The sequence below is a fragment of the Cygnus olor genome, chromosome 2 (genome assembly GCF_009769625.2).
Source record: "Cygnus olor isolate bCygOlo1 chromosome 2, bCygOlo1.pri.v2, whole genome shotgun sequence".
NCBI lineage: Eukaryota > Metazoa > Chordata > Aves > Anseriformes > Anatidae > Cygnus > Cygnus olor.
The window spans coordinates 59302238-59329094 of NC_049170.1; the positions used below are offsets into that span (position 1 = coordinate 59302238).

The 26857-nt window shown below is 45.0% G+C and overlaps 1 protein-coding gene and 1 long non-coding RNA gene across 9 annotated transcripts in view; both read right to left on the reverse strand.

The window, feature by feature from the left end:
- HECW1 (HECT, C2 and WW domain containing E3 ubiquitin protein ligase 1) overlaps positions 1-24388 on the reverse strand; it is a 266693-nt gene extending 242305 nt beyond the window's left edge. For 3 of the 8 annotated variants that reach the window (XM_040548243.1, XM_040548235.1, XM_040548234.1), the window contains exon 1: positions 23992-24138. In XM_040548243.1, coding sequence (XP_040404177.1) covers positions 23992-24021 — 30 coding nt within the window. In that variant the 5' untranslated portion in view covers positions 24022-24138. Of the gene's footprint in view, positions 1-18423; positions 18648-23991; positions 24157-24315 lie in introns of those variants that run through there. The other 5 variants (XM_040548239.1, XM_040548244.1, XM_040548245.1 and 2 more) reach the window with 5 other exon arrangements.
- Positions 664-9299, reverse strand: LOC121065410. The gene is made up of 7 exons (XR_005817041.1): positions 9134-9299; positions 8134-8221; positions 5312-5429; positions 3658-3847; positions 3482-3573; positions 2984-3068; positions 664-1428 (listed from the first exon to the last, which is right to left on the reverse strand). It is a non-coding gene; the product is annotated as an uncharacterized LOC121065410 (long non-coding RNA).
- Positions 24389-26857: the final 2469 nt, after the last annotated feature.

Consider the following 26857-nt stretch of genomic DNA (forward strand, 5'->3'; position numbering starts at 1 on the left):
CAGGAAAAAGCAACTCTCAGAACAGGAAAGACAACCCAGAGGCTTTTTATTGGTAATTCAAGACAAAGATAACACTCTGTTAGTGGTTCCCAAGCTACATTGCTCCGATGACTGGCATGGGGTGGAGGAGACCAACTTTAATTCACTGCCTACTGGGCTTTTCTCTTAAACATTTGAGAAGAATGCAAGATGGCCAATGAGAAATTCTGAGGCTTCGTAGTCATCCATTTCCAAGAGGTTTCAGAATCACTGCTAGAGATTATGAGCATACGAAGTATGATTACAGCCTAATGACTTTCATTCTCAGGTTGAGGACAAACTCATTCAGCACGCCAGTGGAAATAAACCATTCCCTCCAAGGGACGGTCACATGTTGCTGCTGAGTAGGAATCCAGCAGCAGCAATACTAGTACCTACCAGAAATAAAAGCGTGCTTTTAATCACCATTTCGTCTTGCAAAGAAATCTCATCCCACTGTTGCTCCACTCTGTATTAAGAAGTGACCCTAAATTGAATTTTAGCATATATATAGTCCATGCTGTTGATAAATTTCCTGACGTGTCCCTTGGTACATCCGATCCTTTTGACATTCCTCCTCTAGAGAGGCCAAAGACAGCTCAAAAGCAACATAGTCTAGGGGGGGAAATTTTACACAGGGTCCTCACTGACTTAGTTGTGCAACGGGAAATAAATTCTGCAGGTTTACTGATGTGGTACATGCCTCGCATACGGTACCTCACAACTCAGGACAAAAAACATTGCTAAGAGGCATGGAGCAAAAGAGAAAGCCATAACCAAAACAGCAAAGTGCAAGTCTAGAATAAAAATGCCTTCATAAATCACCTTGTTGAATTCTCCTGGAGTCAGAGGCAAAACACACTTGTAAAATATTAACTCCTTTCCCTGTTAAACTTACACCACAAAAGGTGTGTACAGTGGAATAATTTATTGTGTTTTGTTAATAAGGAAGCTTTCCAGTAAAGCAGTAGACGATTCTTTTCTGTTTAATAACAGCAAATGGAGCATCACAGAAATACGTCTTGTGTGTGTCTATTGTAAGGTAGACAAGCCAGGCGGTTGCTCATTATTATTCTTCATGCTGCTTCTGATGAACAGATCTGTGCCCTCACTTTTCATTGGCTTAATCAAGGATTCTCTATGATATGCAATTAATCTTTAATATGAAAGTGATTAGGGAGAAGACACAGAAAACACAGCTGAACATCCTGACCACTGAAAAACAGATTAAGGAATTACTCAAAACCCATTTTCTTCGTATTGAATTTTTACATTTGCAAATCTCATGATACACGAAAGCTCAATGAAACAAGTTTATTTTTACAACCCATGGAACAGATTCACAGCTTTCATTCAGATGGGTATGTTGGTAGTTCCTCAGCAGCGAGCCCACATTGCAATTTTAACACTCTGAGGCAAAGCAGAAGAAAGCAAGGCATTACCATGGTTCACAGAAAGGTACTGGAAAAACATGGAAATCATAATACCGGCAAACTATGCACATGAATCCTATCCTGGTCATAAACATACAAAAATACTGATACGAGTTAGTTTACCCCACCTTGCTACTCCTTGCCTGGCACTTAAGAAGCTCAGTAATTTATCACAGTTGTTACTTTTTTTTTTTTTTTTCAGTCAGAAACAGAAGCATAAATGACTAGGCTGTTTATACAGTTAACGTTTCTATTGGCAAGACTTATAATATGGTGTTTGTGTGCTCCTTTGTATCACCTGAAACTTCAAGGCACTTAATTTTCAGAATGTGGAGGCCACCTAAGAACTAGCTTCTAAGAAGATTTTGGAAAAGCAAGATCAAAAACAAAAAAATAAAAGTCACTTTTGAAAACAATAATAATCAAGTAAAATGGAAATTCAGGTAATAAATTCACTACATACTTTGACCATTTCATCCAAAACTGTTCAACAGAGCAATTCCACTGGGATCATTTCCGTGAGTCCAGATTTCCCAGCAGTTTTCGACACTGAGAGGAAAAAAAACATGTGCAAGACAACTCTTTTCCTTCTGAAGTACAGTATCTTTATGGGGCTTGATGAGATTGATGGCAATGCCCCCAGCCAGGAGCTGCAGCTCCAGAACCTACCTCTACCTCTGACAGCTTCTCAGCCTAAAGTTGCCTTCCATCTTCCATTTGCCATGCCAGTAATGTTACAGCAATACTAGCCTGGGTTATCTGTATTTCTTTTAATCAACAGGTATCTTTGATACTTACATGTTCCCTCCTATGTTTAACCCTGTATAGTCACCTCTATAATGTAGCCTAATAAAATCCTTAAATAAAAATAAAACTAGGAAACAAAAATTCCTCCCATCTTCACAGAAAAACTCACATACAAGACAGCATATTACAAAGTTGGATGGGAAACACTTTGAAATCCTGAGAACAATGTGGTAGTCTTGCATTTCTAAACCAGGGTCAATGTAGAATTCAAAAGTTATTTAAATATTTTTCTCATGTTTTTAAGCTACTCTCCAATGCAGCTGAGAAACCCTCTAGCAAAAGGCAAGTACCTTTCCAATGACAGAAATGCAGTCTCACGATTTTCTGCACGTATGTGGAGCTGTGCTTCCTTCAGAAACAGGGCAGAGGTGCCCAGCCCAGGTATCAGAGCAGACCACTAGAGACACTGATTTATCTTTGCCCACACGCCCAAACTCTCCCATTAGGAGCCCCCTGTGCTACCAGCTCCACCTTGCATTTTCACGTCAAGCTGCCAGCGACGGCCTGACAAGCACATGGGGCAGGAACAGCTGCCTCTCAGCTTCCTGACCAGACCGCATGCACTGCAAGGACAACGCGACAAGCCAAATTATCCTGCTCACTGCCTGCAATCCTTGCACTGTAAAAGCCTGGTGTATGGGCTGTATTCAGTGTCTAACTGAAAGGCCCTCCACGGCTCGCAGCCCGTATTCATATTTTCCCATGTGCCTTCCCAGTGCCATTACCTTGAAAGAGAGGTCAAGTCATTCACTGCTTCCCCAGGTATCAGCCCCACACAGATCCCTTACTTCGCAGTTTAGGAAAGCATCTCTAGGTGAAAAAATAAATAAATACACTAGCCACGTGCTTAAACATTTTCCTGCATTCAGACCATCACCAAAGGAACCAGGCTTTATTATGCTGCTTAGTATACCCATCTAGCTTAGATGCCCTAATTATCCAGTCCTCCGTGCCCACCGCCTCCTTCCAGGGACTGAACAGAGGCAGACCCCAGCTTTTTCACAACACCTAGAGGAACTTAATTACCTCCTCAACTTTGGCCCCTCTGTCAAATTCAAATGATCTGATCAATGGAGTCAAAAGCTACGGGGGGGAGGCATGGCAGGAGAGAGACAAAGAGACAACTAGAACAGAAGAATGTTGTTCCATAAGCCTCATTTCCTTAGGAAACCAGGCTAAAGAAGTATCTTGGGACAAAAGACTTGTGACAGCACATCACTTACCTACTCGTGTGCAGGAATGCAGCTGGGTAGCACAGTAATTATGGACTGGTGAATTTAGATTTTGAAATGGCGTGCTTACCCTGGAGCAAGAGCTTCAGAAGAACACATTGCAAGAAGTCATTATCTCGTCCAACCTCTTTCCATGCTCCTCCCCTCCCCCTCTTTTTAATTTTAACCTTGGTAAGAGCTTGCTCCAACAGTCGGGCTTCTCCTTTTGTTTGACACTGTAGTAAAGTTGTAGGGTTGTTTGTGAAATACATTGCCATGGAAACGAACGTGTGCTGCCATGGAGATGATGTCAAACCCAGCCTTGCATCTTCTCCGCAGCCTCAAGAAAGGAGCAAGATAAGCCGGGGAGGAGAAATTCTTCCTTGAAAACCAAATGTTTTGAAACGTTAGCAAATGCAACGCGGGAAGTGACAAAAATCGGGGTCACTACTAAACCATCAACATTCACTAATAATTCACACCATGCTTTCTGAGGTGCCACTTTCTTAATGATGCTCTCAGAACCAGGGTGGCAACGTGTTTCAAAGTGATGAACAGCATATGTGAAAATCCCATAGACTTATTCTTATACTATCTAGATACCAAAAAAAAAAAACAACAAAAAACAAAAAAAAAAAACAGCCCACCAATTTTTCCAAGCCAAATAATTTCAAAAAGAATAGAAAACAGGAAAAAAAAAGACAGTTAACTGCAATGACTTGCAAAAACTGCATAAAATGCATGTGTTTAATAAGATGACTGAATTAAAAAATGATCCATGACATACATATACAGTCAGATTTGGGCCTTGACAAAGGAGATGACGAAGGAACTGAAGATCAGTTCTAAAGAACATAACTAAAAAAATCATCTAGGCGTCTTTTTCAAGTAAATGGTGGATACAGAAAAACTTGCATTAACTTCCTGCACTCCAAAATCCTGATATTTATTTTTCCTGCATTCCTTAAATGAAAAGAAGCAGCTATAACTAAAAGCCACCACTAAATTACTTTCAGGACTTCTGAGGTATCTTAAATCCTCCGAGTAGCCAAATCCTGAGCACTTAGGGTCCCTGAACAAAATCTGATAGACACACTCTGCTTAAGCCCATTCAAATTAATTTTAAGTAGAGTTTGTCTAATCGATTTGCATAGTCTTCTTGCTTCAAAATTAAAGACATTCTAAATCTTTGGCAGATCAGGGACAGAGTAAGTTTATTGGTTCATGAAACAGCTTGAATCACTGAGAAAATACAAATGAATGCTTAAAGATCCTTCTTGAATAGCAGTCTCTTCCCGAATTGATGCTAAACCTTGTCAAATGAAATATCTATTATGATTTATGCAAGACGTATTGCATAAATCATAGTAGTAGCGGTTCTCCACATTTGATGCTTTGCACCCAGCACTGGCAATCTGCAGCTTTTAATACCTCTCCTGCACAAAGATTTTTTTATTTTATTTTATAAATGAATTTTTAAATGAAGAGTAAGACTAGTGATTTAAAATTCAACCGGTTAATTTTCTGCAAAGGAAGTGGAAATAAACACTGAATGTATAAAGCAACATATTTTCTTGCTCAAGCTTATGGACTTCAGAAAAAACGAGGAGCTGAACTCCTGAAAACAGTTACAGCAGTGAAAACTTTGCAGATCCATCATTCCAAAGGCATTATCAGAGAAAAACAATGTAGATACAGCAAGACAGGTTTCAGACACTTTGATAACTCCACAGAGGCTGCCGAGACCTTCTGAAATCCTAAGAGGTCTGTGTTTTCTCAGATACAGAAGGTATTCCAAATGTGTTACAAACATAGATACATGATCAACTCTTCTATACTTACAGTGTTAATGTGCAGGCAGAAAAGCCTTCCTTCTATCCGGTAAATCAAACTGTGAGCAACATAATGCTATTTTCAAGATTCCAGCAACAAGCAAACTGGAAAAAGAAGTTAAGCTCCCCTGTAGAAAATAAGGAGGAAGGACCACTAGAAGCTTTCTGTAACCACACAGCAATAAAATAACTTTCAGTAAATAAACTGTACTTTAGACAGGAATAACTTCCAGCAATAAAGTATATTTTGGACAAGAAAAAAATTTAGGATTCACAGATTGAATCTGCTCACAAATAAACTTTTTTCAAAGACGGCAACGAACAACTTACCTTAAAAATGGATTAGTACATTTCAGTGCTCCCTCTCTGTCTGAAAACAGATCTAACATCTAGTGCCAGGGGGACAGGCTGAAACCTTGCAAAGCACCCCTACTAAGATGACCTGATTTGCTGCCTTGCTGGTCTTCTAATTGTGCTGTTTTCACACACCTGTTTATCAAGACAATGTAGATATCTAAAAAACAGTCTTTGAGGCTTCTCATCTAGAAAATAACCTTCTCTTCACACAGATGGGGAAAAAGCAGATCATAAAACTAGAGTAATTTCATTTTAACCAGATTGTGAATAAAATAAAATTTATACTATATGTTGGATTCCATGTTCTTCCCCATCTCATTCATTTGGCTACAAATCCATGCGGTATCAGAGGAAGAAACAGATTCTGTCCATCTGTAGTAACAGTGTTTCTTCTACTTAGGTACAACCTAAATAAAGTACTCCATGCTCTTTTTCTAGCTGGTACTGTTGCAAAGACCACAGGCAGACAGCAATGCACCTGGCCAGTTTGTTAACTCTCTGGATCTTGCAGTAGTCCTCAGGGAAGAAAAAAAAAAAAAAAAAAAAAAAGGGGTTTGGTTGTTTTTCCTTTTTCCCGATGTTGAATTTGTACAGTCTTATTTATTAGACTTCAGGGGTGCTCAAGATTTACCAGCGACTTCTCCATACCATGAAGGTAAACCTTGAGCCTGGCCAAGAGACAGCAAAGTCTAGACAAAGAGGAATAAGCAGGGCCTGGGCTACAACCCCTCTGGCAGGCATTTACTCTGATGAGAGATCCCAAGAGCTCTTACAGTGGGCCAAATCCAAAAAGAACATCAAGAGATTGGGGACGGGAAGTAACAAGAAATAGATTCATCAAGAACAAATCACCTCAAACCAATTTAATTTCCTTTCCCAGCAAAGTAACAGTTTTTGTGGCTAGGGAAAAAGCACAAACACATTATACCTTGACTTCAAATAAGATTTTTGATATAGTCTCATTCAATATTCTCATAAGAAAGTTTGGAAAATATGATCTGGGTGAAGTTAATTCAGGCTGGATGGAAAGCTCGGTGAGCTGTACCCAGACAGCAGCTACCGCAGGTTCTGCATGAGCCTGGAGCATGCACGAGCCTGGAGCATGCACCCAGGCTGAATTACGTAGGCTAGTTCTGCTCCATGGTTTCTTTAACTGGATGGCAGAAAAGAGTAGCCTTAAAGTCTGCAGACAAAATGGAAACAAGAAAGACTGCAAATATGTTGGACGATGGGATTAAAATCCATTAATACTATGGCAAGCTGGAAAAATTTGGAAAAAAAAAAAAAAAAACAGGAGAGAAATGCAAATCTGTACACACAAGGCAGAAATAACTGCATAAATACAACAAGGAGAACTTCTGGCAAGGTAGGAGTCCTCTGGGAGAGGATCCACTGGTAAGAGTGGATGACAAACTGAACGCAGGTCAGTGTCAAGCCATTGAGCAAGGGACAAATGAGGAGACTGGAAGAGACAAACAGGGCTGTGGCCTGCGCGACATGAAGTCATCCTTCCACTCTGCTGAGCATTAGCAAAGCTTCAGCTGCAGTACTACATCTCCTTGTGGACACCGCATTCGAAGAAACTGGGACTGGTTAGCAAAAAAAGAAGTTAGAAAAAAAAAAGACTGGAGATGAAGTGGAAGGAATGGTGTAAGTGACACTGTTTAGTGTTTAGGAGGCTACTGCAAAGAAGAAAACATTTTCTCTTCATGCCCTCAGTAAATAGGATGAGAAGCAATGAGATCGATCACACGGCGACAGCCAATGTCAGACATTATGAAAACCTTCCTAACAATGAGAGAGAAGCAGAGGTACATGCTTGGATGGGAGTCTGTGGAATCTCCATCCTGAGTGACATTTGAGAGCAGCTACACGAGCTCCTGGTAAGCACTGCAGGTATCACTGTCCCTGCCTCTACGGATCACTTCCAGCTCTGTTTCTATGCTCCCCAAGAACAGATGCATCAAGAAGTCATTTGTGCTCTCTGAAATTTATTCCCTCACAGCAAGACTGGCAAGGACTCATCGATAGGTACCACATTTCAAAAAAAATGGTTAACAGAAGGGCACAATAAGATTGACCAAAGGGAAAAAAAAAAAAAAGAGGGAAAAAAAGGGAAGAAGATTCCTAATTATTGGAATGTTTTAAAACCAGAGAAGATGAAGTAGGGCTGTACAATCAAATCACAGTTACTTTCACTAAAAACAGCAGAAAAGGTACTGTAACTGTGATCAAATTTTTCCTTGCTCTTGCATAAGGGAGGGCTGGGAAATGATCACTACTCCATTTTATCTAGTAGCCACTTTAAATATCACTTGAAATCACCTGAAAGATAAACAAACGAAAGCCAAGTAAAATGACTGCTAGTGATCAGAATCTGCTTTCTCGCAATTGAGGAATTACACATGGCAACAAAGTAATTGCATGTGGGGGTGTTTTTCTTTTTCCAGCTGGCATTTTCTATTATTTGCATACCTTTAAGTAAGAAGATTTGCAGAAGACGGTGGGACACAAGATATGACAGTTGCTGTAATTTCTTGTCAAATTCTCTTTCTATTTTCATCTACAATAAAAGACAAATGGGACAAAAGCAATGACAGGTACCCTCTTTATCATGTGAGAAGGAGGAGAAAAATCACATACACAAGTTGGCCATTAGTTTAATGCAAAAGAGATTACGGAAGCAGTAGTCACTCAGAGCAAAGGGATAAATAATGTTCTTGCTAGCCATTACGCTAATGGTGAGCATGAGGGAATGCCTGTGTAATTGCTGAGATAGATCCAGACAGCGCACAGGGCACAAGAGAAAGTGCCCAGCTCTCGCACAGCAGCGACTGCTGACTTACGAAATCACACATTATTACAGGCATTGGACCCAGCCTTGCAGCCTTTATCTGTTGAATGTCATCCCCTGGTTTGTTAAAGACCCCTTGAGTCAAATTAATTTCAAAAGCATTGCCTCGGTGGCTAAAGGGTCAGGTGTTGAGTTCACTAAACCCCTTCTCCCTCCTCAGTTCATGTGCTTTCTTCACGGAGTTTTCCCATTGAATCCTCAGCTGGGATTTATGAAACAATCCTCACCTCTAGAGCACAGAGTGAACCTGGATGTGCTCTCCCCTAATGCCCAGCTCTGAGCTTTACACCTGGTGACAGCGAGAGAAGAGGTGAGCCGCTTCCCCTTCACACTCCTGCTAGACCTGGGGGGCAATAAGACCCCATCTAAGAAACAGCTTTTGCCTCTTCCTTAATATCTGCCATCACATAGAGGCGTCCAGTCCCTGGATGACCTTCTGCCAACCAGGCAGATGCCCTCTCACCTCCCAACATGAGCAGGCTGGATTCAGTTGGTGCAAAAATGCTGCTGGCTACCACGCACGGAGAACTAACCCCACTGATGGAACACAACATAAACCTGTGGAAGCATTAGTGAACTTGCCCACATACAGCTTTACGTACGGCTTGTGTGGCTACTGACCGGTGTTCTTCAACCGATGGTGTGCACTGACTGCAGCTTCCTTTTAGCCAAGCTGGAAGCAGCAGTGTCTCTGAGCTGTGGTCGAAGTGAGGTGTGAGCAGAGACGGGTGCATGACCACGCAGCCGTGCCAGACTCATCCACGGACCCCGTGAGCCATCTCACGGGCCAGGTATGTTCCCTGCAGTACTGAAGGTAAAGAGGCGACCTTCATCAATCAGGTAATTAAAGAGCGCTTTAAGCTACTCCGTGGAGCATTGTACCTCGCAGGCTGGGTACACTGTGCGACCTCTCAATGATGGGCAGACACTGCTAACAAATTTCTCACTCGTCTACTGGCTTTTTGGCAGTCCACAACGGGTCACTCTTAATGCAATTTCATTTTCTTAATTAAATCCTCCCTGAGGTATCATCGCGGGGGATTATTTCCCTTTGTCTCCTTTATTTAATATTTCAGAGCAGAGACAGTCTCACCCTGCTTTCATGGGTTAGAAAGTTTCTCTCTTGATTAACCCTCAGAGAAGATGAGAGGATTTTTCTTTTTAAGCCAGTAACATTCATGTTTGTTAAATAAACAACATATAAAAAATCCATAAAACAAGGAGAAGGGAAAAAGAGAAACACGGCAAAGAAATAAAAAAAAAATAAAAATCAATAAAAAGAAAAGATTGTTTCTTGCCATCTCAAACTACACAGAGTTTGTTTGCAAAAAAGGGAGGAAGCCCCCAAATCTAATTGCTTTCCAGTGGGAGCAGCACTTGAGTGCTCTGAGGTTTTCTGCATCGTGGAAGATTTACATATCACATCACCTACTAATAAGGCAAAGTAAAAAATGTCATAAACATCAGAAACAGTTGTCTAGCAAATGTCTGCCATCAGACACAATTTTGTGAAATGCGAGGTAGAATAGCACTGAGCTGCAGAAATCATCCAGTAAGCGTCTGTACACCAAAAACCTGATAACCTTACACAGACACGGTAAATACAGAACAACAGATTACAGATATCACTGCAACAGCCATTTGGAAGTAGTAAATATTTGGGAAGGATCTGAAGGAAGAAAGGAATAAACTACTGAGCCTCTTACCACTGGCCACAATGAGTAGAGAAAGTAGCATGAAAAGAGTTGCCATTCCAATGGCAGAGAGAGAGAGTACTTCAGTCATGCTAATTATCAAGCAAAAGAAGGGACAAGAGGCATGAGGACATGTGTCTAAGGATCAGCAGAATTCAGCATATCCATGTAGATAAAAACAAGATAAATAGATTTAAAAAAAAAAAAAAGACCTGGGATTCAAATAAAATTGAACAGAGGAGATAAAGGTACTCATAGCAAAATTTTACATTGCAAAAAGCTGATGAGGTAAAGATGACAATAGGAAAGGATGAAAGTAAGTTACAAGCAATATTCTTGGCAATAAAGATCAACAGAAAAATACACTTTCAATGGTACAATAAAAGAGCTGAATTTGGTCTGGCAAAGTTAAAGACCTTAAGTCCAAGACCTAAAGATGGTGGGCAGGAGGGGAAAAAAAAAAAAGGAGGAAGGAGAGGAAAGGTTCGCATAATCTGAGCTGGATCCGAGCTGGATCCAGATCAGGCAGCAGTGAGACCACACAGGCAGCACAGAGGTAGATGCAAAATTGCACCTTAGGGGTTGGAGTCAGAAGTAAGAGAATGAGTTTAGGGAGTTAACGCAAAAGGATTACCTGAAAAAAAACAGAGTGCCTAGTATAAAGGTAACAAATCGGAAGAGGAAATTTATGCAGGTACCAAAGATGAGGGCTGAAGAGAAGACTAAGAGAAGATTCATGATAAAAAGTAGATAGGTCCAAAGAAAAGTAGGGGGGTGATTCTTGGAGTAGGTCTCTATCGAAGAGTGCTAAATACAGAAACATCCAGGTAAGAAAGTTCCTGAACTGAAAATGGTTGGCATGGAGGGTAAGGAAATAATATAGAAAAGCGATCTTCTGATAGTAGGCAAAAATGTTTGCTCTGCTCCCTAAATGTTCTCCTTTAGTCACAAGAGAGAGAATCTTGAGCTGACCTTTTGTTTGACCCACTACAGCCATTCATACACTGGGTTACACAATTTTCTTGTTGACTTCTTAATTTTAATGTAATCCCTACCAAAACTCCATCTCAGCTGCTTTGGTTTCTTGGTAAGTCTAAACCAAAGGTTTCAACCCTCAGGCCTTCAGATATGTTCACAGTCCATACACGTGACTACTGTCACAGTCACAAACACTTTAAGCCATCGTAAACCAACAAGACGAAATACCTTGCCTTCCGTCCACCCTTTTCTGTCTGCTTGCATTGCCACAGGTATTCTTCAAACAGTCAAATAAACCTCACCTGGGTTTAACTGCATGGCATAAAATAACAGGTAACTTCTAAGCCAGGTCAGTTCCCTGATGCAGCCCTCCACATTGCCGTACAAATGCATGTCATGACACAAGGAAACAAGTAATGTGTGGGACAGAGTGGCTGGAAAAGCAGCAGGATGTACTGGGATTATTTAAGCTGGAGATGAGAAGGCTCAGTGGGAATCTCATCAATGTAAATAGCTGATTGGAGGGAGGGAGGAAGATGGAGCCAGGTTCTTCTCGGTGGCACCCAGCAACAGGACAAGAGGCAATGAGCACAAACTGAAACAGAGAAAATGTCATTTAAAGGTAAGAAAAAACTTCAGGCCCTGAAGAAGAGAGGTTACGGAAATGTCCCATTGTGTCTGCCATTCAATTACCGGGAAGGGGACATCCCTGCTAGAAAAGCATCTAAATTCTTAAGGGTTAGGGTCTACAAACTGAAAATGGCTGAGCACTCCTGGCACAGCATAACAAGGATCTCTGAAAGATTCCTGTTTTCATGGAGAGCAAAACACTTGAGGAAAAGAACTTTTCAAAATGTTATTATTTTTCATATATGATACTTGGTTATCTACCCTCAGACTATAAAAACATTAACAAGAGTGATAAATTTCCTGCTATCCCCCTTTTGCTTTGTCCACAGACAGATAAAAAGTTGGACGCCTCCAAGTTTTGCCCAGAGGACAGAGCACTTTTAGGGGAGCCTACAAGGCTACCTGGAGCTGGGAACCAGTGACACAGCAGGGACCCCTGGCCATCGTCCGACAGAAGGGCACAGGGCAGGGCCGGGGGAAGGCTGAAGGCTCTCTTTATATGCAGGATGCAAGGCAAATGCTACTAAATAAGCACCAGAAATCAGTGAGCTAAACAGAATGAGAAACATTCTCAAGATAATAAAAGAAAAATCATTAACCTTCTCTTTCTTCATCTTAATTAGAGGATGATGAAGCTACTATGCTATTGCTGCACAGTGTGGTCTGAGCAAGGAACCACTCAGTTGCTGCACAGCTGCACTGGTGAGTGCCCTCACCAAGAGAAATGCATTTTCCACCTTGGCGTTTCAGCAGACTAAGCAGCCAGAGGACGGGCTTCCAACTCATTTGAGCAACCCACAGGGCAAGGCATGAAAAAGGTCTCTGCAGGAACAAGACAAATCGCCACAAAAGGAGAGAAAGGAGAAGTTCCTGAATTGGTAAGACTCTAATTGAAGCCATCATTTTCTTCTATTCATTGCACCGACACCTGGTTTGACTGCCACAGGAGAAGTGAAGCCAAAATAGGACATTTTTTTCCTTATGACCGCTTTTGCACAACCTGCAAAGTCCAGGCCTTTCTGCAACCAAAAATAAGGTCACAACACAACTGAAAACAGACAGACCCAAACAGTAGCACTGTGTTTCACTTGCCCCAGCTTAAGTTTGAAGCCCAAACATTTTACAGGCTTGCTACTCAGAGAGCAGATATATTAGCCTCCAGTGGCTATAAAAAAGGTGTTTGTGAGGTGGAGGGAAGTACGGATAAACAAGAGGAAAAAAATTGCTCCCAGCACTGTCCGGAGGGAAAAAAGTAAGGAGAATCCTGCTAAAATAACACTAGTATCTGAACTGGAAAAAAAATAATTAAAAAATAGGAAGCATGGACCCTGTTTCAAGGTGATTTTAAGCCAAAAAGTGAACATGTGTGTGGGGAGGTATTTCCTCACTAGCATGCTTATGTTTTCCATCACACGAGCATTACAAAACTGCTAGCCGAAACATCTGTGTGGTCTCTGTCCCACATAAATACACAGTGAATTTTTGCCTGGTTATTTTAAGGCCTTGTGGGCCAAATGAACTCAGTGGTCAGTGGTTTAAATGAACTTAGCATAGCCACGAGATCAACCCCAGGCTTCTGTGAAGCAAGCCCAACAGTATAACACCGTAACGATGATGTGCACCAGAGACAACAGCTAGATTTTACGAAGCGGCTGTCTGAAGCAGAGTAGGTCAAGTCTCATTTTCTGCACTGTGGGAAAGCGAAACTGTTTGAAGTTTTCCTTAAAGCTGAAGCATAACAACAGCAAGCACCTTGCCACACCTCCATCTCTGATCTCTCCCAACTGGATCTGATCATTAAACAAGGCTGCAGGGCTCCAGGCCCTCTGAATGGCTGCCAGCCGCAGTGCAAACACATTCTCACGAGGCACATTTTGATTCTGTTTAAAACAGCATTTTTTGACAGAAAACTGTTCCACTGGCAGATTTTCATGCAGCGCTACTTAATATGCCTCCCCTCCTCCCACATGTGCATGCACCAGAACTGCTTCAAGAAGATAATTGTGCTCCACGTGCGCAGGTCATTGGACTGCTCCTACCAGGTTTCCACTCTTGTCTTTGCTGAGAGTGACAGTACCCAACAAAAGAATCACCAGAACTAGGGTGACCCAACATCTACATGTAAATGACCCGCGTTCTCCAAAAAAAAATAGATGGAAGGAAAAAAAAAAAGCTATGGATATTTTTTAAAGGAGGGTTGGTAGCCTCAGAGTGGCTTGCCTAGAGGCAAATTCAGCTTTTTACCCGAACAGCCATCCTTTTGGAAATGAACCTAATTATACCAGTACGTCATTTGAGCTCAATGGACGACTGAAGAAGTATGTGCGATTTGCGGGGGGCCTCCTGTTTTCAGCAAACTATGCGTTGGCACCGCACTGACCTGAGCAGCACTCATGTCTCCAGCTCCTCCCCGTGACTCAGCATTCGGCCCGGCTGCCAAAGGCTGCCAGGAGCTCCTGGAGCTGCCCAAAGCCAGGCTGGGACATCAGGAACACCAAGTGCACGTGGCAAGAGGAGGAGCATTGCGCTTGGGTAGAGGTCTCAGAGAAAGTCTACTCAATGCCAAGGTCTCAAATGTGATTTTTTTTCCCCCTTCAAGGCAGTTATATAAAAATGGTTCTTTGTTAGACAGAAGACCTGCTTCCTCTAGAGGATGCAGAATTCCTCTGCTGATTGAAGCACAAAAATTGGTTCTTCCTTTAAAAATATGCAAAACACCAAACAAACAAACAAAAAAAAAAACACCTAAAAGCTCCAAGAGGGAGCTAACTTACCTTTTTTGACTCATTTATCATCACCACCAACTGCAGTCTTGATTTATGTTCCTTTGAGAAATCTTTCATTTACATGAATCGCAGCTGAGACCTCTTTAGCTGCAAAGTCTCCCCCGTGCCCTATCAGAGACTGCAAACAAAAGATCAGGGGAAGAGGTTATGAAAAGACGATAGTTGTGGTTGAGAGGTGCAGCTGGAAGGCATTTTTGGCAGCCTCTCACCTGCATCTTACCTTGCTCTTAAACTGAAGTGAGCCCAACAACTTTCTGAGCTCTGATCCCAGGTCCTCTGAGGTTTAAAGACCTGGTCACCACATACATTTAGAGCTTTGATAGGCAACAGATAGGATACCAATATAATTCAATCACATAGGAAGTTGTATCTGAAAGTTGTACAAGCCTCTCAGAGCTATCTCAAGGATGTCAGAAGTCAGCCAAACACATAACTCATGATGAACGTTCCTGAGGTACTAGATGATACAGTGTTGATCAGCAGGCTCCTGTTTAAATATCATATTCCATGGTTCTCTTAGAATCAGTCAGGTAGGAAAAGACCTCTAAGATCATCTAGTCCAACCTTTAACCTAGTACTGACCAGTCCACCACTAAACCATGCTACTAAGCTCTACATCTACACGTTTCTTGAAGACCTCCAGGGATGGTGACTCAACCACTTCCCTGGGTAGCCAGCTCCAACGCCGCACACCCCTTTCAGTAAAGAAATTTCTCCTAATACCCAACCTAAGCCTTCCCTGGTGCAACTTGAGGCCATTTCCCCTTGTCTTATCACCTAGTGCTTTGGTGCTTTCCCTCACTGAGCCCAACAGACGACTTCATACAAACCCCGAGCCTGCTGCCACCACGGAGACACCAGCCTTCCTACGGCGAGTTGTCTTTCTGATGTCAGTGGGACTCCCTGAGCAGGTAACACCGTGCACGCACGTAAAGAGCTGGCAGAATTAGGTTGAGAAAAATAGGTCAAAACAGGCATATATTTAACTTGGAGTCCAAAACAGAACTGTGTTTTACTGACAAATAATTATACACCCATGCACAAACTCTACATTTTCTCCACACAAAAGACGTTCTGATGTGAGCAACCAGGGGATCAAAGTGTTTTAAGTGAGCAGGGACCCTGCTGGAAACATTTATATTCCCACTCCACACACAGGTTTAGACACACCACCTCTGCCTCACAGCACCGCATCCTTCCTCCTTCTCTACAGAAGCAGCCTCCTCCTGTAACCTCTTTTGGGAAATTAATTCTTAACCATTTCTAACTACAGCCTTAGATGTCTCCTGTCACATTTTTCAGTATGGTGAGAGGGGAAGGATGAGACAGTCCTGCAAGGAGCCTGGCCTGGGCCAATGCCCCTGTCCCAAGTTTCAAGAAGCCGTATTTGCAGGCAGGCTGAGCATCACGAGCCCCAGGGTCAGGCTTGGGCAGACACACAAGGAAAAGAGAAAGGGCACGAGGGCAGTCCAGCTCTTTCTGGGACTTCTGAAGTGACTTCCTTGGGCTTATGCTGATCTTCCAAGCTGGACAAGATGCTATGGCTGATGCCAAGAGGAAGTTACCATGCATCTCTAACAAGCAGCTGATCCTTAAATCAGATTTCTAGAAGGCACTGTCTGCTTCCACCCTCCTCTTGGGTCCACCTCTAGCCAAAACGCAGCAGCGCAACTGACAAGTTGAATCCACAGAAGCACCCGGAACATCCCACCACGCCTTTGATACAGTTTTTCTGTATTTCTTGCAGCATGACTGCTTGATTATTTTGTTCCCACACCCCCACCTTTCGATTCCCTCCCCAGCAAGAGTAAATTCAAGCACCACATTTAGAGTGTCCTAAGCACACACCTGCTCCTGATTTATATGCAGTTGAGCACAGGGGACACAGAGGCATTTTAGCATTCAGGCACTTCTGCTGAGGAGATACACTTTTAATGTGGGATACCCTAGCATAATTGTTCAAATACATACACTAAGGTTTTTGACTACACTGAGCTATTAGGCACAGAGCGTTAGCATGAGCCATGAACCCATGCTCTCGCTGAGACATATGACAGCATGGCCTAAGAAAAGCTGTGTGTGCAGCAAAGTGTGTTGGAAAGCACAACGGTACTTTGCAATTACCCAGTTCTTGGGGGTGGGAAGGTGGGAGGAGGGGAGAAGGGTCTAGCAAAGCTGTTAAAGAGAACGCAAACCTATTTGCAGAGAGGGTGTCTCTGAAAACTCCTCAAACAGGATGCTTTGAGAATGACACAGTCCTGAGGAGCACAAGGCAAAACATTCCAAGTCGCATTTCAGGAGCAGGTAGTGGTTCTACACCAGCACAGGGTTTCTTGGACCAACAGAAGAAAACCTGCCTTCAGTCAGATGGGAAATGCTGTTCTTTAATGGGAGCTTTGCTCATATAAAAATGGGCAATTTCCTTCCACACATAGAGCAAAATCCATAATGAATGTTAAGAACTGGAAACCAGAAATGAGTAAATCGGCCTAACTCTCATAAGCCATCGCAGCGATGGGGCTTGGAAAAGCAGTTCTGCCGTAGGGCTCAGTGTTTATATGCTGGAGTCCTTTTCTAGCCTAACAAGAAGAGAAAAAGAAGGAAAAACAGCTCAGCTTCAGCTCATTATCCCCTAATGCCTGGTCTGGGTACAAACTCCTATAGCTGTTTTTACTTTAATCTGGTGCTACAACAATGAGAAAGAAATTTCCATGGTCCACACTGGCACAGCAAACAGCTTCCTAATGGCAGTCAGCTTTGTAAAACTACACACAAAACTTGGTAAAACTACACGTGTGCACACAAAGAAAAACAACAACACAAAACCCCACCAATGGCAACAATGACGACAAAAATCCCATGTATATATATATCACAAAAGGCCAGATGGTACTGCCATTCATAAATAGAGTTTGCAATAACTTTAGCAGGACTGTTGTTCATTTTCTCACCAAAGAGCTGGCCTCAGTAATGCTTTATCTCAGCTTCAGGTCTCTGCCGTGACTCAGAGTACTTATGTAGTATTTCTGAATCGTGGCATTGACCTCACCTTGCCTACCATTTGCAAGAGCATAGTGCCATCACATTAAGCAACTTAACGCTCATGAAAGGATCTCACTCCTCATCTGCGCGTAGCTTCCGCAGGCCTGTAACCAAGGCAGCCGACAAGTTAATGGCTAACGGCCATTTCACAAATCTTGAACAGCATCATCTCGGAAATGTATGTTCTGGCTCCAGAATCAAATATTTCATCCACTTCCTCCCTTTCCACCTTAAGCATGTAGCAGCTAAAACTTACTACTGAAACAAGATGCTGCTTCAGAGAGTAAATCCCTTGCCTTCTTCAGACAACCATGCAGTTGCACACAAAAAGTATATATCTTTACATTAAATATCCTAAGGCCTCTCCCATAGCATCTTTTTTTACACACCATTAAAGACACTTGACAAACAACCCAACACTTGATGGATGCTCCGCATCAGAATGTGAATTTTAAAAGCCTAAATTTTCCTGAGGCTGTATTAAGATGTGGCAGAAGACAATACATCCTGCTTCGTGAGAATAACACATCTGTCTTGACAGGGCCCGAGAAAGTCCCTAGCTGCCCAAGGGACCACTCTGGCCCACGGGGTGACCCCATCCGTCTCCCAGTTCTGTCAGGCACTCATAAGTGTGACAGTGGATCCCAGGCAGGCAGCCTCCCCACGCGTTTGCTCCGTCCCGCTGGAAGGAGGACTGCAGTTCAACTGCTCGGGAAGCGCCTTACAGCAGGTGCCCAGCTCGCAGCAAAGCCGGATTATCCCCAGCTTCGTTGCTTCTTACCTAGCTCAGCAAAGTCCACGCGGCGTATGTTCTATGTGCGGTTGCTTTCGGGGAGGAAGAGGAGGCTCGGCAGCACCTTTAAGGTCGGGAGAGCAGCTCCTTGACCTGCCCACTCCACACAGCCAAGTGCTCAGAGGAGGTCCATGGACACGCAGCAGAGAACTTGTCCGACAGTCTCTTCAAGCACTCCCCATTTCTTGCTCTCCTCTCTCTTCCCCTGGGGAAAAGCAGGCGATTTCCTGCTCCACCTCTTCTGCTTCTACATGTTTGGGAGGAGGATCCCCCAGCCTTCCTCTTCGCAGAACGTCTGCTGTGGGTAGCACAACATCAGCTCTTCCCGAGCTCGCGGGGTGCCATCCCAAATTTCACACGGAGACGTGTGAAAGCACAGTGCTGGCACCAGGGGAACAGCATGCTCCTCCTCTCTCTGAAACAATAGGGCTGTTGAGCCACACGTTTTGGGACCTGAGAAACCTGATTCAGTAATTGAAGGTGCACCAGGCAGACATTTTCCTATGGTATGGAAAAATTAATTATACCACACAACAGATTTCAGTTCTGTGTTCAAGAGCTCATTAACAGAACTGCTTTAAGAGGTGCTAATAGAAACAAATGCCTTTAACATCACAGACTTCCCAGATGACTCCTGCTACGGTGACGGATGACAAATCACTCTGTCAGTCATCTTTAAATTCCATATTGACTACATTGAGGCAATTACCCATTTATTTTTAGAATGTGTTCCATTTTAAATACAAGTGATTCACTCCAAGAGACATTCTCTACTGCATCACTATTTCACGGGTTAACAACTCTCACATTTAAACAGATTTTAATTCTGGGGCAAACACTTGCCTTTTTTTTTTTTTTGCCTTTTGCCTCTAGACGTCGGATGGGAATATTAATTCAGGCTTCAAACCAAACAAACGCTTGGTCTTCCACAAGCATCTGCAGAGAAATATAAAAATATCTGGGAAGTGTGAAAGCGCGCCTGTTTTGCTCAGCGCATGAAATGAAATCCCCGGCTCAGGTCTCAGTAGCGGCGCTCCCGGCTGCTGCGCACACGCTGTCCCTCTCCCACAGCCCTCCTGCTCCGCAGCCCGTGCCGCGTCCTCAGAGAGCTCTGCGCTACCACGGAGCACAGCGAGTCCTCAGGGAGCAGGGCACCGATCGCTCCCTTCGAGATTTCCAACACGAGCACCCACGTTTCCCCCTTCCTGATGCCTAAAGGAACAGCTCGCTTTATTGCTCCCCCCGAGGCACCTCGGGGTTTATCTGCGTGGTCCAGAGAGGAGGAGGGGCTGGGATCGAGCCAAGCCGCTCCTCTCATGGAGAAGAAGGGTGAGATGGTGAAAACGGAGAGCTGGGGAAGGAACCCGGGGAACTGAGGTTTCTACTGCTGCTGCCAGCGGAGGGAGAGGACAGCAGGAGCTGCCACAGGTACTGCAGTGGAGAACCGTGCTCCAGGCTCTGCTGCTGCTCTGCTCGACCCAACTCCTCCCTGCTCCCAAAGGGAGAGCAGGCTGTGGGGCTACAGCCCTCCTCTTGCCCCCAGCAGCCTGCTGCCCACAGCAGGCTGCTTGGCCTGTGGCAGCCTTACCAGTCCACGTCCTGATGAACCCACAAATGCCTGAGGTGAGACGGGGACACCACCTTACCAAGGGACAGTCCAAGCACCTCCTGAGAAGCAGCCCTGCCTTGAAGAACCTAAACCTCATGCTTTGGAGCTGACGGCGGAGCACCCTAGCCATGGCATTGCTGAACAAAAATAAATAAATAAGCTAGGACTGACTCACAAGCCCATTATACAGCTACCTGGCCACCAGTCATTAACCAGAATGAAAATGACGCTGGGCTCCCTACATCAAAGACCCTTGCCATGTCTTCTTGATCCATCCTAAGCACCTCACTGAGCTCAGAATTCAGCTGGAAAACACCAGCTGGAGCGGGTGGCGTCTCAGCCTGCCCTGTGCTCCTGGCTGTACTTGTACTTTTCACTCTGCTGCGTGCCCCCCCCACCTTCCCAAGCATAAGAGAAACCAAAATATTTGTTTGCTTCTTTGGACAAATGCAGAAATACATAAAATTTGGTCTAAGACTTCATTAGAATTACCGTTCATCAAATCTGAGATTTATTCCTAAGGGACAAAACCAAACTCCTGCAGTGTTTGCCACTCAGCCATTGCAGAATTACAACAGCACAAAAAACCTCACAAGAGAAACGGATTAAAAAAAAAAAGTCTTAAACAGAAGCAAAACTGAGTCATCTCTTTATTGCCAAAACCGAGAGCGCCGCTGAGCATAAACAAACAACAGACGTCCTGAAGAAAAGGAGGCGGTGCAATTTCTTTGCGTGCTAATAGGCAGGCACGCAGACAGGTGGGAGCGGGACCGTCCTCCTGCCACTCCTGCCAGCCCCACGGGGACACCAGCAGCGACACTCCCAGTGGTGCCACAGCCACCAGCAGCCCAGGAGCAGACCTGGTGCTGGGGACTCCCCATGCATGGATGCTTCCTCGTTACACAGGCTGGAAAGCTGCGACAGCAGGAGACGCGATCGACTCAGCTCGTGGAAGCCACTCGTACGTTTGTATGCCCCAAAACTGATGTTTTGGGTACACAAAGGCATGCTTTGGCCTCAGCTGGCTAGTAGTCCCCCTACAGAAACAGGGAAAGCAAACCAGAGCACTTGTGCGAGGGTCGAGCTCTCTGCCCCGTCTATAGGGGTCTGCAAAGACTACGATCTCTGCGTGCTAACATCAGTCCCGTGAATGCCCCTAAATCTGGGAGAAACTAAGTAGGTAAGACTGGATCAGAGGGAGCCTTCAGAAGAACAAAAGGAAAGCCACTGCGAAGACAAACTGGATTCTCCAGCAAAGTCATCGTCACAAACTAAGATATTTTGGAGTGGTGTTTTTTTTAATTATTAAGACCCCTTCTGTTTGAACTTTACAATATAGCTGACAGGTGGGGGAAATGAGGAGGTTGTATCATGGGATTTTATTTTTTAAAAGCAGTTTTTACCAGAGTTGGAACCACAGGGGCAACCTTAATGCCTGCATCCCCAAGACTGAGATTTCCAACAATTTCAAAGAACGGGTAGCACAACCCCTTATCAGAATGGGCCCTGGCCTGACGGTGGCTATTCAGTACCATCACTCTCCCAGCTTGAGTCCCTCCCCCTCTGCCTTAACCACACCTTTCAGAGTATTTCAGAAAGTAGCTAATAAGCCAAATCCCGCTCACGCCGCTTATTCAAGCAATTGCATTGTTTCTGTGAAGACTGTTCACAAAAGGAGGCGAGGAGAAGGATTTAGCACTATCATGAATGAACACTGCCTAACGTCAGGCGTAGCACGTGCAGAACGCCATGAAGCTTCATCGCAGGGATCACCTCGTGATTGCAAAGAACGCCAGATCGAGTGCCACGTGTCTGAAATACAAACACCGGGGAGATGCACTGCTTTGTTTACTAACAACTCTTAGCCAGTTCTTTATTGGAATACAATAAGTACCATGTTGTTTATTAGCACGCATTTAAAAAACGGAGCACACGGATTGCGAATCCATTATTTAGGATGTTCTGGATCCGAGCGGATGGTTTGCTTTCAAATCATTGCCACGTTCATATATTTATAGCTCCCGATAAAGTCACTGAGTGCATCAGTTCGTGCTCTGGCCCACTCTGGTTTCAAATGAGCCAGCTTACGAGAAAGAGTTGATTGATACTAAAAAGGTTAGGAGTCCAGAGCTCAGGACACGTTAAGTCAGCTGCACAGTAGCGTACGCATCACACGAGGGACACAACATGCCACCCGCCGCCGACACGCACGCTGCTCGCTCCTCGCCAGCGCTGGCGACCCGGCCAACCATTCTTTGTTCTGAGCTAGCTCCCTGCTCACCCTCCTAACGACCAAGTAAATTGAACGAGCATTTCTCCCCAGGGGACAGATACTCCTTCTCCCCGTGCTAGACTGTGACTGCACTGACAGGGTGAGCGTTGCGTTGACTGAGCGCGCGCTGCTTTTTACATCCACTCCTGGTTCCAGCAGGAAAATCAACATCGCACCTGTGCCGTCCAAACGGGTGTGCGTTTCAGAGGCAGAAGAGAAGTGGAGAGAGCAGGCAGGCTACAGACGGCACTCCACTTCTTCACAAAACACACGTACTACGCAGAGAAACCGTAATCCCTTCTTAGTGGAAAATCCAAATTTTCAAAATGAATCCCCCAAGCCAAAATGAATTACTGTAATAACTGCAATCCTAGCACGAGCGCTGATCGGAGAGGCACAGCTGACCACCTGCTATGTGACATCTCTGGCACAGCAGCACCGTGCCCCTAATTGCTGCTGTGCTCAGCAGGGCTAGGTGCCCCCCAAACCAAGACAGCAGTGCTCTTAGATATACGGAGAGGAGCACAGCCCGGGTGACTGTTATACGGTCTCACTATGCACTTCTGCTGAGTGCAGCATTAAAAAAAAAAAAAAGGCACTACTGCAGCTCCAAACAGCAGGATGCAAAAATCAAAACCCAGGCCAAGTAATTTCTTCTGCAACTATAAAAAAAAAAAAAAAAAACACATGGGAAGCAATGCAAGAGACAACAAAACCAATTGTATGTGCCTGTGTCGGTACAAATCCATTATCTGCAAAGGCTACGAAATGAGAAAATCAGTATTTGACAATGCTACAGGCTAGGGCAATATTCTTAGCAGACTTATAATAAGTAATTTTATTTAATTGCCGATGAAAAACACAGTTACATAATAACGCAGGATAATAGCCAAAATACCAAATCATAAGGTTAGCCCACAGCAACGGCTGGGGGGGGGGGGGGGCTGGGGGGAAAAAAAAAAAAAAAAAAAAGAAAAGGACAGTTTGCGCTCAAATTTTGCTGCATTGTCAAGGAGCCAAGAACCAAACCTGGGGGGGTAAGATTTTCTCCTTTTACCACCCAGAGCCACGAGCACAGGGAATTCAGCACGGGACTCCCGGGCGGCGGTGGGCATCCCCATCCCCAAGCGCTGCCGATTGCCAGCGGGTGCTGGTGGGCTCCACGCCGCTGCCTGGGCTCGTCGCACCCAGCTGGCGGCCAGGCACCCAGCCCCTGTGCTCTGCCGAGAACAACACCCACATCGCCGCCCGGGCACAAAGGGGAGCGGGGGGCAGGATGGGGTGCCCGGGGAGGGATGGGGGAACCCAGGGGAAAGGATGGGGTGTGCTGGGGAAAGGATGGGGGTGCCCAGGGGATGGATGGAGGTGCCTGGAGAAAGGATGGGGGTACCTGGGGAAGGGTGGAGGGGTGCTGAGGAAGGATGGGGGTACCTGGGGAAGGATGGGGGTGTGCTGGGGTAGGATGGAGGTACCCGGGGAAGGATGGGGGTGCACCGAGGAAGGATGGGGGTACCCCCGGGGAAGGATGAGGGTACCCGGGAGGAGGATGCGGGCGTGCTGGGGAAGGATGGGGGTACCTGGGGAAGGCTGAGGGTGCGCCGGGGGAAGGCTGAGGGTACCCGCGGAAGGCTGGGGGTGCCCCCCGGGCAGGCTGGGGGTGCCCCCGGTGCCTTACCTGGAGGATGCCGGCCTGGGCGCAGCTCATGCTCCCCCGGCAGCTCTCGCCGCCCGTGCGCCGGGGGCCGCCCGCCTGTCAGCCCCGGCCGAGGCGCACCATAGTCCGGCACGGCTGCAACGCCCGCAACGCCGCCGCTCCCCCTTCCTCCTCCTCCTCCTCCTCCTCCTCCTCCCGTCGCCAGCCTCCTCCCACCCGGGCCCGGCCTCACGGAGGCACCCCCGGCCCCTCACAGCACAGCGGGAAGGGCGGCCGAGGGCCGAGGCCGCCCGCCCGGGGCCCGACGGAGTCGGGGGGCCGATGGCGCCTCACGTACTCACCTACCTCCAGCCCCTCGTCCCGGCCGGCGTTGTGCTGCTCAGCGGCACCCCCGGACAAAGAAAGCCGCAGCCCTGCGAAGAGAGGGAGTTTCAAACCTGCGCCGAGGTGCCTGCCGGCTGCGGGTTTCTGCACGTTCGTACCAGCGCCGGCCCCTGGGCAAACCTGCTGGCCGCAGCCAGCCGCCCAGCAGCAGCCCTGTGCCAGCTGGAGGAGAGCAGCAACAGCCCTGCGAAGTTCTGCTTGGCCCCTCACTCAATTTTTGCAAGCGTTTTTAAGATAGAAGCAGCGTTTTGTAACCATACAGTTGGAGTGGATCTCCCCCCCCCCCAAAAAAAAAAAAAAAAAAAAGGCAATTCTAGATCTTCAGCTGTATCCTGAAGCAAAGACATTGACAAAAATAAACACACGTTCCCAGTAACATAGCATAATTGAAGCTAAGTTTATTTCTAAAGCCATTTTCGTACCCCCCGCTCATGCAAATTTCTTTGGAAATACAGATTTACTGTGCTTGCTGTTAGCCCAAGAAATATTTTACCTCTGATTTTCTAATCATTCAGCATACTTTGAGATAAAATATTTTCAGACATACAGTGGCCTCTAATTTCCACTTGATCATCTCATCTTCCTTCTTAAAAAGAGGAGAAACAAGAGAAATTAGAGGCTGGTATCAGCAGAAAACTCACAGTAGAAAAAAAAGTATGAATTGGGAAGGAGAATGGCTTAGTATCTTATTATACTGGTACAAGACATACATCTCTGATCAGAATTACCTGCACAAGACCAGTGGGTTGGTTCACTGGCCAGCTGGAGCGAGAAGAAAAGGATCCATTACAAAGCCCCCCAGCTCTTCCACTGGATCAAGGCAGACCAAGAGACATACCGAGTACGTCTTGAGACATACTCAAGACATTTACTTGAGTAAATCAACATGCATTTCAGGACAGACCTGTGTGCAAAAACTTTTCTGCAGGTGTTTGATAAATTCAGTGTTCAGGCAAGTGCAGCACCTCCCTTCACCCAGAGAAGCCACCCACCAGTCCTACAGGAGGCCTCAATCCAGACGTGACACAGACTGCTCACAGTAGGCACATGTTTTCACCTTTGCACTCAAAAGTCTAAGCGAGAAGGAGTAAAACAAAAATCAGGGATGGAATCAGAGACACAAAAAGGTGAAATAGTTTGCCCAAACATCACATTGTAGGTTGCTAGAAAGGAGTGGAGAACTGACCCAGACCTCCTCACTCTTGGCTCAATGTCCCCTCTGAGCTTTTCCTCAGCTCCTTCTGCTCACATGGACTGCTGATGTACCAGCACACCACCTTTCCTTCTCTTCTCAGAAATGTTCAGCCATATACAGCATGACATCCCTCAATTTCAAAGGTGGTTGCATACATTCGTTCTATCAAAGACATTAATTTTGCTAAAGTAGGGGAAAAAGGCAATAAATGTACATGACTCTAAAAAACAGTCTACATACAGGAACTAAAAAAACAGGCTGGTTCTGACTTGTAGAGGCAGCTCAACCTGTGTGCAAGGAGGAGCCAGAAAAAAAAATGCACAGCATTTCAGGACTATGGGACTTGAAGATGCACAACAAGACTTTGCCATGTTCCGTGGACCTTGGGAGAGGAACCCCCTTAAGAACACCAGGCACATGCTTTCCCCTTGAGTAGCTACCACCTCTGCTTTCCTTTCAGACTGAAAATAACAGCCTGAATCTCCTACAGAAGCAGCAGTTTTAGATTGCCCCTTGTTGGAATCTGAGTAAAACAGGGGAGATAAAAATTAAGATCAAGAGGCAAACTGTATACCCACCTCCTGTAGATTCACATTCGAATCATGAGCAGAAGATGGATGTGGTTCTGTGGCAAACAAGTCAGCAAATGATTCTGGCTTTAAAGAGGACATTTTGCTCTCGTGTTCCCCAAAAGAAGTAACACATTGGAATAAAGTAGTTTCCATTGTAACTTTGCATTTTACTGAAAAGGAGAAGAGCTGCATAATGCATAAGGACCTTTAAAATTAAAATCAACTTTGGCACTTCAGGCGCTTATCTATACTATAAACAAACCTCTGAATTTTGTGTGCCTACCTATCACATATTCCCCAAGCTCCCATAGACTAAATGAAATAGCAGGTTTTGCTGTCCCACAGGCATGGTGACAACTTCTAGCATCTTTTCAGCCTTAAGCTAACTATACTTGCTGACAATGTAAGGTGAAGATGATTTTGGGCAGCCAATGTGACTGAGTCATATGTCTGTGTTTTGCCTGGAAGTAGCAGAATTTTGGCAGCTAGAGTGGTCCCGCAAAAGTGAGAAATAGGGTCAAGAAAGAATTTTAGTTTAGGAGAGGCAGGAAGAGAAAAAGATGAAACAACTGTATCTTTCCCTACCAAATATTTCTAAGGGATGTATACATACTCTTGACTGTTCACAGGATGAATTCCATTGCACTTCCAAGATCCGTCATTCTTGTGGCTCATTCGTGCCTGGTATATATCAGAGGAAGTTCTTACTATAGCCTTGTATTTTGAACAGACAGTT